General features: G+C 23.7%; 1 protein-coding gene across 1 annotated transcript; it reads right to left on the bottom strand.

Moving 5' to 3' along the window:
• Positions 1 to 580: 580 nt before the first annotated feature.
• Positions 581 to 3956, bottom strand: LOC145841679 (soma ferritin-like). The gene is made up of 7 exons (XM_082949031.1): positions 3876 to 3956; positions 3341 to 3433; positions 2674 to 2765; positions 2301 to 2376; positions 1709 to 1815; positions 1306 to 1504; positions 581 to 736 (listed from the first exon to the last, which is right to left on the bottom strand). Exons 1-7 carry the CDS (start codon positions 3945 to 3947, stop codon positions 581 to 583), a joined length of 795 nt encoding a protein of 264 aa, XP_082805157.1. The 5' UTR covers positions 3948 to 3956.
• Positions 3957 to 10943: the final 6987 nt, after the last annotated feature.

Below are 10943 nucleotides of genomic sequence, written 5' to 3'. Positions count from 1 at the left end.
GTGGTTAAGGCGATCTAAGTATGTGATAAATTTCGAAGAGTAAATGATACATAAATATATTTACATCATAGTAAGAAAAGCCAGAATAAATTTTACTGTATGAAATAGGGTTCTTAAAAAAATATACCAAGTTATTAAGCTCAGTTTTTTGATGAACTTACATAAACGATAACTTACTTTATTAAAACAAACTTACTTTATTAAAATAAAGTAATTAATCATATTAAAATAAAGATATAAATTTTGATAACTTTAAACGTTATGCAAGCAGATTTAAAACAAAAACAATACGAAACTGGCGATAACTTTTATAAAATGATAACAAGAAAGCGTAAAAATTTGAAATAAAATTATTAAGTCTCTCTGAACACAAGCAATTGAGAAATGATCCTACAGTTCAAATTATTAATCAAATGGGAATAAATGGATATAAACTTTATATATATATGTAATTAAGTAGAAGGTTCAGAAATCAAATCATTTATGCCATCAAAAAGTTGTTAATGATAACAAATAATTTCCATAGATAAGTATGTTAAGTAATGATTAAATGATTTAAAAATTAAGTAATTAATATTTTTTAAAACTCCAGTTTCTTGTCGAACAAATAGTTTCCGAGGTTTTCCACGGCCTGGTCTTCGCCCTGGAACTTGGTGAGGGTCTGCAGGTAGTTGGCCAGTTCCTTGGTGTCCTCCATCTGGTGTCCCAGGAACTCGTGGGTGATCATCTCTGCCAGCTGTGACGATAAATAAAATTTGGATACTTGCACTACAATATGGTAAACTACTTCAATACAAATAAAAAAAATATATACATACAAATATCACTTAGTTTTAGTTATCATCTCAATGAACTTCTTTTGAGAAATAATTAAACAATCATATTAGTGGTAAATAAATAGTAAAAACCCGAAAAAATAAAACCAAATTACCATTAAACTTTTACACTCGGTCGCAGTTTTCTGACCCCAGTTTTGAGAAACAGACTTTCAACAAACTGATCAAGTTTATCAGAACCGACTTTAAGGTTGTACAAGATAACAATATAAAGTATTTCTAAGCATCAGAACATATCCTGCTTAATCCACTGCCTAACTTACAAAAATTTTATACAACTTTATATGTTTTAACGTTAACACCTTGTTGCGAAGCGTCTCTGAACCGAAAATATTTCAAAGAAAAAAGGGCATCATGAAATTGCATTACCACTAAATTTAAACAAAACTTTATTCAAAACAAACTTATCATATTTAACACAAACAACACCATAGCGAAAAATTATAGCTGATCTTAAGAAAGTAAAAACCTGAACGTATTCAACGGTAACAACTCTGAAGCCGCGCTGGAAAGATCTGTTGTTCAGGGCGACCATGGTCTGGGCCAGGCTCTTTTTGGCCTTGGTGTCGGACTTCGAGTATTCCACCACGATCGCCTGTGACGTCAGCAGGTCGTTGACGTCATCAGCTGCGAGAGTGTTGTCCATCGGCTTGACGTCAGATGCTTCTCTAAAATAATATTTTAAATTTTTTGTTTTTATTAACAGTTATCTTACCTATTTAGTTTAGTTAAAATATTACTTAAAGAGTTTCAACGTTATTACAAATGCACAAATAACGCTCAAAATTAACAGAAATTTTAAGATTAATTATAAAAAATCTTAATAATAAACCAACCAAACTAATTAAACTACGACAAACAATTTATGCTACCTGGCGAGTTCAGTAAGCGAATCGGTGACAAATGCTTCCAAAGCAACGGCACATGCGAAAGCTTCTTTCAATTTTTGAACGTTCTTGCATTCCTTCAGATTCTTACTCTATTTTGACATTTCAAATTTAAATATTAGTTTTGTGAAATATTTTTTAAGGACTTAATTGGTTGCTTGTTAACACAAAATAACTTTTGTGTTATTCATACGGTTTTTATATACTAAATAAAAATACGTACTAGTTTACAAACAATTGAATATTAGTTAGGTTTTTAAAGCTCGTTAAGTCATTATATATGCACAAAGTGCCATAAAAAACAACCACAAGAAATACCATAAGAAATGTATTAACATTTACCGAAAATTTGAGCTATAAAAACTCAATATCAAATTTTAACTTTTATAAAATATAAATGAAAAATTTTACAATGTAGTTTTACCAAAATGTAATCCTAATTTTTCACTGTTTTATTTCATTATCTGGTGTTTGCGAAACCTTTTCAAACAGTTATAAGTCAGTAAATGGCACTTAAATAATGACGCTTATATCATTGTTAAGTAATTTAAATAAAATAATATTTAATAAAACAAACATCTCCGAACTGCCCCTGAATGTTGACTTTTGACATTTCGATCCTGGCTCCCCTCTGGTTCTGATATTCCATGAATCTGTATCAATAATAAAATTTACAATATACACCGTAAATCAATAGTTTTTATATAAAACATAAATAAGTACTATAAAATGTATACACTACATAACTCGACAGTATATATGAAAAATTGCATAAGTATTTAAAACAAATAAAAATCTATGAACCTTGATAAACTTTTAATTTTTATATAAGTATAAAAAAAGATTAAGTGAAAAGTTTTATAAAAAATAAAGCAATAAACTGCACGTATAAAACTCCGATATGTAAAACACTGTGTCCAAGTATTAAAAAATAAATATTTTCCGTAAACCTCTCTGCATGGCTCATTTCCTCATCTGATTTCGCTTTGAAGTATTTGGCCACTTGAGGGTAGTAGCGAGACTTATCGTTGAAAAGGTGAGACTGTTTAAATATTTTTAAATAAAAAGTGTATTATATAAAATGGGACTGTTTAAAGTTTTTAGTTAAGTACCTAATAAATGTGTTTATAATACTTATTATCTCAAATGATAAAAGAAATAATATAAAAACTGGATAAGAAAATAAATCTAAAGATTAAAAAAAACTATTAAATTGTTTCTGTATTTCAATTTGTTTTCATTTAACAAGAATATTAAAATCCTTTTTTTTTTTCAAAATTATTTTGCTCAGTTTAAACACGTACCATAGGATAGCGTGTATGAATAATATAGATCTTACAAGGCATAATCTATATTGAATAATTTTTTACACGACTATTTTATCTCCATTAAAAACTAATAAACTGTTTTTTCACGAAAGTTTATGCATTTAAAAGTCAGAGTAGCATTTGTAATTATCTTACATATTTAAATGTTTTTATAAAAACAAATTATACCGAAAACAAGATAAAATGCAACAGATTTTGAAAATACAAGCTATAAACCATTTTTTAAATACTAATTATATTAATTTATTTTAACAAATAAGCTTTTTATGTTATATATGAATAAACAAACCAAATGGAGGTAAGTGTAATGTCCAACTAGTTCAGTGTTGATTTGTTGATTTATCATCTTGTTAATCTTAGATTCATATCCACCGAAATAATCCTGAATTTATTTGTTATAAATGAAACATTTGGTAAGTTATCATGTAGTACTATACTCATTGAAGTCATAATAAATTATATGAAATTTAATTTTATTAGAGTAAAGTTTTGTATTGTAGCTTAGAATAATTTTAATCTTTAAATCATGCCCACCGAAACTACTCTAAAAGAAAAAAAAAACTATAAAATACTTTACAAATTATTATTAAGTTTCGGTTAAACTCTAATTTAAATTAATTCAAAAACTAATATCCTCAATTTTGAAGACTGTTGACAAACAAAATAAAGTACATACTAATAAGTCTAAAAGTTCTAAAGTTGAATTTAGAAAATAAAATACATCTTTTATTAGATCAATAAAGAAACAATACTGTGAAGTTATTTATTAAAGGTTTTCATTAGAACAATTTAAACAAAAAACAAAAAAAAAAAACAATACTTACTATAAAGTTAGCGGATGCATTTGCTGACAGAGCAATGCTTCCCAATATGAAGCAAATAAGAGATATTTTCATATTTTTTATAAGGTTGTATTCTAAAAACATAATAAAATGACAAAGACAGTAATATGCTTACAAACAGTACAAAAATACAAAATCATTTTTTTTAGCTCGCATATGCGATCAAACAAGTTTTAAACAAAAACTCATTAAAATGCAACAGTGATTTTAATTATTTTAAATATCTACTTGTTGAGTGTTTTTAGTTTTATAAACTCATTTGTTGAAAATAAACTCAAATCAACTTTATTAAGTAAAGTATACAAGTTTTTTTACTTTAAAACACAAAAACATAAAAATATGAATAAAAACTCGTACAGTTCTTTAAAAAAATGTATAAATTTATATACTCCTTACAAACTTCAAAGTAATCTATGTTGTGTTTTTTACTATTCAATTATATATACTTTTAACTTTCGAAGCAGTCATAAGGCTATTAAATTAAGTCATGTTTTTCTTTCTTGTTTTACGCAATAAAAAAGAGCATTTGAAAGTCAACATTGAACGTAAATTGTACATCAAAACAAAACTAGTTGTAATAATTAAAGTATAAATTATCATAAAAAATGTTACGTTTTCAAAATTAAGACTATGTATACGTAATTTTCTTTAAAACATTTTTTAAGTTGTGTATGTTTTGTATTGTTTTATATACTTTGAAGTTTTTTTTTTGATTTAGTGGCAAATATTTAAACTTAAATTAAGATATTTAAAACACTTAACAGTTGGATCATTTGTTTTTATTGTCATGCTGTTAATACTTGAAGCTTTGATTTAAATAAAAAATCTTAAATTCAAGATAACTATGAACAATGGTTTAAAAAATACAATTTATAATTACGAACTTTTTATTTTATTACAGTTTAAAATACTTCAAACTTAGTACTTTTATATTGCAAGCTATTATTGTTACTAAAAATAAGTTTTATGTACTATCTATCATAAACTTTTAATTTTACTTTCTGTTAGTAATTTTTAAATGATACTAAGCTTTGTAAAGTTAATGACTTACTTGATAAAAGCTTACTATTGAGTACTAGTTTTTACAAACATGTTTACAGACTTCATAAAGAAATGCAAAAAACAATATTAATTTTAGTAAATACTTTTTTTTAGAAAAACTTCAGTTATATAATATACTTTTAAAGTTTTAAAAAGCTCTTCATTAACTTAATAACACTTGTGACCTGATGTAAGCTTTCTCAAATTACACTATTTAATATTAGGTTGTACTATTTGTAGTAATCAAAATTCTTTTAATAAATGCTGTGAAACTGTACGAATGTAACAAAAACTATTTAAATTTCTATAAGCACAGTTATAGGTGAAATATTGTTAGCTTAGTAACAATTTATTGAATAAACATATGATACAAAAATACTGAAAACTATCATTTGTTTGTTTTTCTAAATTTTTTAAGTATAAATTCCAAATATAATTTATAACAATAAAAACTAATTTACAAACTTTCCATTCTAAAGTTCTTGAAAAATGAATTAAAAGTTTTGCAATTGAAACATTTCAACACATAATGACAATTAAACTTTGAGTTGTTTACACAACCTGAACTTTGTATTTTACTATTTGCACAATTGAACGTTTCAAATTGCATGTATTTTATTTGTTTTTACACAAATCATGTGTTTTTTAGTCACATCTAAAACCACTAAATTATAAAAAACTTGAAAAAATTATCATAAAAAACTCAAATAACTGTGTTAAAAGCTAAAAGAAAAAACTTATAATGATAAAAACTATAGTACAAATAAAGTTTAACTCATTTTATTCAAATGAAAAAGACTTAATTATAAACTCAAAGAACATTTTAACTTTAGCTATTAGATTTGTATTGAGTTTTTAAGGAAACTATTGGTACAACAGATAATATAAATTATATAATAAACAAATAAAGTTAAAAATATTAACAAATTATAATCAATAAGTTTCATTTAAAAGAAGCTAACATAGAATTCTTTCGCTGTTTTTTCAATCCAAGTGAAAATAGAATGTAATTACTTCCTTAGTAAGAATTTTAACTTTCTCCCTTGTATTGAGTGTTTAAACTAAAAAAAAGGTTTAAAAATCATAAAACAACAATAAATTGTAAAAAAGGTAAACTAAAATACACATATATCGTAAAAATGCTGACTTTCATAAAGTACTCAAAAAATACTTTCTTAAAACAAAAAATAATTTTAATGTACAGAAAATGAAAGGTTACGGTATTTAAATATATTTAATTGATGGTTTACAGTATTAAAGTAGTTTTGAAAACTGTATTTATAGTCTTTTACGAATGGCTTCGTTTTAGATAAAATTGTTAAGCTTTAGAAATTAAGTAGTTTAACAATATTTAAGAACTTTGATGTTTTTTGTTTACAGTTTCACATTGAGGAAATAAACTTGTATATGTATATATTTAAACAAAGTTTTTTTTCTGTTGTGTAGAACTCTAGTTTAAAGTTTATCCAAGTTTCAATATTTTTAAACAATTATTATTAAGGTATTAAACAAACTTCAATTTAGCTAACTTATTGGCTATGCACCAAATTAAGTAAGTAAACAATTAAATTTGTTTTCCAATTATGTTTGATAGCATAGGTCAGTTTTGCTTGCACAACTACAAATATTTACTTTTTGTTGGTTTATGTTGTTTTTAGAATTATGTTGAAATATTTCTAAACAGTTTTTAGAAAAAAAAGGTCATTAAAAATAGAATTTCAGATGTTTAAACTACTTTTGTAATTACAATACAAAATCATCTAGTTTTTTAATTGATTATTTTCAAAACTTCAGCAAACTGAAAATAACATATTGAAAATGATTTTATAGCTTTCAATTAAATTGTACTAATTTTAAACAATGTGTAATGAACTATGCTATAAGAAAGTAAAAATATTTGATAACTTTAAAATTAAGAACTTAACTTTAATTTTTTACAATTTATTTTTGTTTATAAATAAAAGCACATTGTGAGAGCTGCAGATTTTGCATTGTCGGCTACGTTTTACCGTTCCTTTTAAGTTTTTTAAGTAGTTTAAGACTACAACTTAAAATCTTTATTGTTTTTAAAGACTATATTTTTTTAACAATATTTACTTATATTTTAGGATTTAGTTTAAAAAACACAACTAATTTTAAACAGTTATTTCGTAATTAACAACAGAAAACATCATGACTCCGTATTAGTACAAAATAAAAACATATCATTCCATTTCAAACTAAAATGTTTACGAAAGTTTGAAAAAGTAAATAAGAATTAATTACATTTTAAGACTTCTCGGTTTAAAAGACTTTTTAAAATTTAAACAATTTGGATAAACTTAAAAGTCACTTTTTGGTTCTAATATAGTATTAATTTAAAATAATAATATGACTATAATAATATCACAAAATAGTATTATATCTTAAGAAGTTTCTATAAGTAGCAAAATAAAAAAGAATCTTATAAAATATAAATTCCATTTAACAACCTAATGAAAAATTTCAATATTTTTTTACAGTTTTCTTTAAGTTTTTGTTAACTTCAGCTTTTATTTAAGTACTTCAAGATAAGTTGTTCTAGTTTCAGTTTTTTAAGTTGTTCTAGTTTTAGTTGTTTGCCATCAAGTATTCTCTAGTCCTAGTGCTTAAAAATGAACAAATTAAAGTTGAATTTATTAACAAATAAATGTAGCTCATATACTTTTTGTTAAAATTCAATCATTACAGTATACTATATTTTAAGCATTTTAACATTTAAAATATTAAATAAAAAAATATTTTAAGACAGTTAGTACAATTTATTTATAATGTATTCATTTTAACGTTAGTCATTTATAGTTTTCAAAGTTTGAAAAATGTTGACAATCTTAGATAAATTCAAATCTATGTAGTATTAATGATATACAATAGTACAAATAAATAATAAGTCTACTAAACATTTTTGTCATTGTATTATACTAAAAGATTTATATAACGTGCTAAAAAGCCTATAGAATAACAAAGCAGTTACTATTTTTATTAAATTTATATGGTTTATTACTTATAAAATCTCCAAATAACTTGTTAAATATTAAAAATTAACAACATTAAAAACATAAAACTTTTTTACAATGTATCTTAACTGTTTGAAAAGCTTAAATTCTCATAGAAAATCTTTATAAATTATAACTTTTTTATAAAGCATTGAATAATGCAAGCTTACTCAGATTTTCTTTTAGATGTGATTTGGCAAAGTTTAGTTTTTTCTTCAACAACAAAACAATTATTAATTACCTCTTTAGTTTCGTAAACTTTTCATTTTCCGCTAGTTTCAAAAAACAAATCTTTTTGAACTTCGCTTTTACGTAAAGCCTTTTTAAATTAAAATATATTAAAGTATAATAAGTAACTGATTCATGTTAAACTATTTTAAGTGTTAAGGATTTTTAAAAATGTATCACTAAAGCTTCAAAATTTAAAAATATGTTTTATAACCAAGCTGTTTAAGTAAATTTAATAAAAGACGAAAATTATAGAAGTAAAGATATTAAATAATTATATAGTTAAGGTAAAAAATAATTAGTTTAAAGAAAGGTGTTAACATATTATTTATTGTACATGGTAAAAGGTTTATGTAGATTGTTACTACATTAAGCTTAGTTTTATACAATAGCTTAAGTTAAAATGATTTAGTTCTAAATCTTGGTTTAACTAAAAATCACAATTTAACTAGGCTGAATAAAAAAAGCCTTTATAAACTAGCTTTTTATGTTAAGTAGTACTATGGGTTGTAGTAGGTATTCTGTTTATGCTTTTAAGTTAGTAGTGACCACTGACCATACAAAATAAAAATACAGTTTTCAAAACTATTTACGTAGAATAGGTTTGTTAATGATATAAAGAGTCAGTAGTTGACCTATTAATACTTTAGAAAAAATAAAACTAAGAAAATAATAATTATTAAAATAAAGTTTTATACATTTTTGGTAAATTACCAAATTTACTCGATAACAACTGTATAATTTTATTTATAACCGTAAAATAAATAGATTATTTTAACTTAATCTATCAGCTTTAAATATTTTAAATGTTATTTGAGCTTCTAAATTTTTTACAATACTATGAGTTTAAAAAAAACAGTTGTTATAGTTTAAATTATTATAAGTATATGATGAAGAAAATACTTATAATTAATAATGAGTATAAGGATTATAAGTATAAACACTTTAAGTCTAAATTTTAATATTTTCAAATTACACAGCCCGCTTTAACTTTTAGAATTTCAGCCGAAAAATATTTTTTGTTTTTAATCTTGCACACCAACTAAAATCGTTTAACTTTTAATACAGCCACAGTTTAAGTGCTGTGAAAATTGAAGACACTCAATCTGAATTGAAAATATTTGTTTTTTGAATATGTTTTCAATTTGAATTTTATTAAAACTACAATGTCGCCTAAAGGTAAAAACAAAATACTTCTGAAAATCAGCAACAAAGGGGCAATGCTAAAACATTAAGTCTGACACTGACAGTGTTTATATTACAGAATACTATCTTATAATTGAGTACTACAATGAAAATATTTTTTTTAAATAAAAATTCTGTGTTAATAGATAAAGTTGTGCTCTTAGATATTTAAAATGTGAGAATTGAAAATTATCTATCAACAGAAGATTTAAAAGTTTTTTATTTTTAAAACTAAAATACTCAAAAATAAAATTTAAAAATTCAGAGCCTATACTGAAAAACTATTTAACAGTGATCTACCCGTAAAATTGAAAAATTGTTATCTGAAATTTAAGCAAAAATATGAAATTTACGATAAAAAAGCGAAAGTGATATTTTTCTTCCATTGTAAATAGAAGAAAATAGCGTTTTGAGTTTTAAACAAATTTTTAAAAAACTTACAAATCTTTCAAATATGATATTTAAAGACTAAAAAAGTCGTCAATCGTTTATAAGTGGTAGTTACAATTAAAAATTATTGTGTATTAATTTGATCCTTTTTTGTAAACTTTAAATATTTTAAAATTTTAGTTAAGTTACTGATTATGATTGTAATGCAATAAGTTCTTCATGATTCTATAAGTTTTCTTAGTATGACAGAAAAAGTTTTAATTTATTTCTGAACTTGAGTTGAAGTAAGCTATAATAACTCTTACCGAAAACAGATATCTAAGTCAGTCTAAATAGTTAATGTAAAATAATAAAAAACATAAAAAAGAACATTACTTACTTTTTAACAAGTAGTACGTATGAATATCCTTTCTATGAAAGCAAAAACTTGATTTTAGCTTAGAGAACTTAAGATTAAGGTCTTAAATGTAGCTTTAAAAACTTATAGCTCACTTTTTAGTTGGTGTTTCTTAATTTTTTGAACAAATAAAACTGGAAGTTTGAGAAAACTTACAAAAGTAATAAAAGATTACATAAATTTAGAACAGCCTCCACAGAAATTCCTTACATCGTTTTTAATTGTGCACAATGTGTATATGTGACAGTTACCACATGTGAAAAATTTACAGATAAAGCCTCGATAGTAGCTTTTTTTGGGTCCCATACAGTTTGCATTTGGGTTATGTTTAGAAAATTAAATTCTTCCAAGGTGAAAGTTTTTTTTAATCATTTAAAATTTTGCACAGTGTGTATTTGCGGTACTTACCAAACAAAAAAAAAAACTGAAAATTAAAAGGTTGCCGTATATATAAGCATCCTTTTGTACATAATAAAATACATTTTAATTTTCTTACTGTCAATTTCATTTAAATGTTAAGTATTAAAGTTATATGTTTTTAAAGTTATTATGTAATTAAACACATTAATTTATAGTTCTTAAAAAAAAATTTAATATTATTTACTCGCAAAACTAGTTTTACTGTTTATAAATGTAAGTTTTTGTACATAAACAAAAATTCACTTAAAGAAAAAACGTTCAATTAAACCCTGTTAAGCTACTGTAATGAAATCACAAAAGACATTTTTTATCAAAACAAGCTAAGTTTTTGTGAATCATGTGAATAAAATAAAAACAAAAACTGTAGTAATAGTA

The sequence above is a fragment of the Thalia democratica genome, chromosome 7 (genome assembly GCF_965202585.1).
Source record: "Thalia democratica chromosome 7, ktThaDemo2.hap1.1, whole genome shotgun sequence".
Taxonomy (NCBI): domain Eukaryota; kingdom Metazoa; phylum Chordata; class Thaliacea; order Salpida; family Salpidae; genus Thalia; species Thalia democratica.
Note: the sequence above shows the minus strand (reverse complement) of the source record. Positions and strands in the feature narration are given on the sequence as shown.

Coding starts and splice junctions, on each gene's coding strand:
- LOC145841679 (XM_082949031.1), bottom strand. CDS start 3,947: ATGAAAATATCTCTTATTTGCTTCATATTGGGAAGCATTGCTCTGTCA. Junction 1,816..2,300: donor TTCAGGGGCAGTTCGGAGAT/GTTTGTTTTATT, acceptor ATGTCAAAATAG/AGTAAGAATCTGAAGGAATG. Junction 1,505..1,708: donor TCGCTTACTGAACTCGCCAG/GTAGCATAAATT, acceptor ATATTATTTTAG/AGAAGCATCTGACGTCAAGC.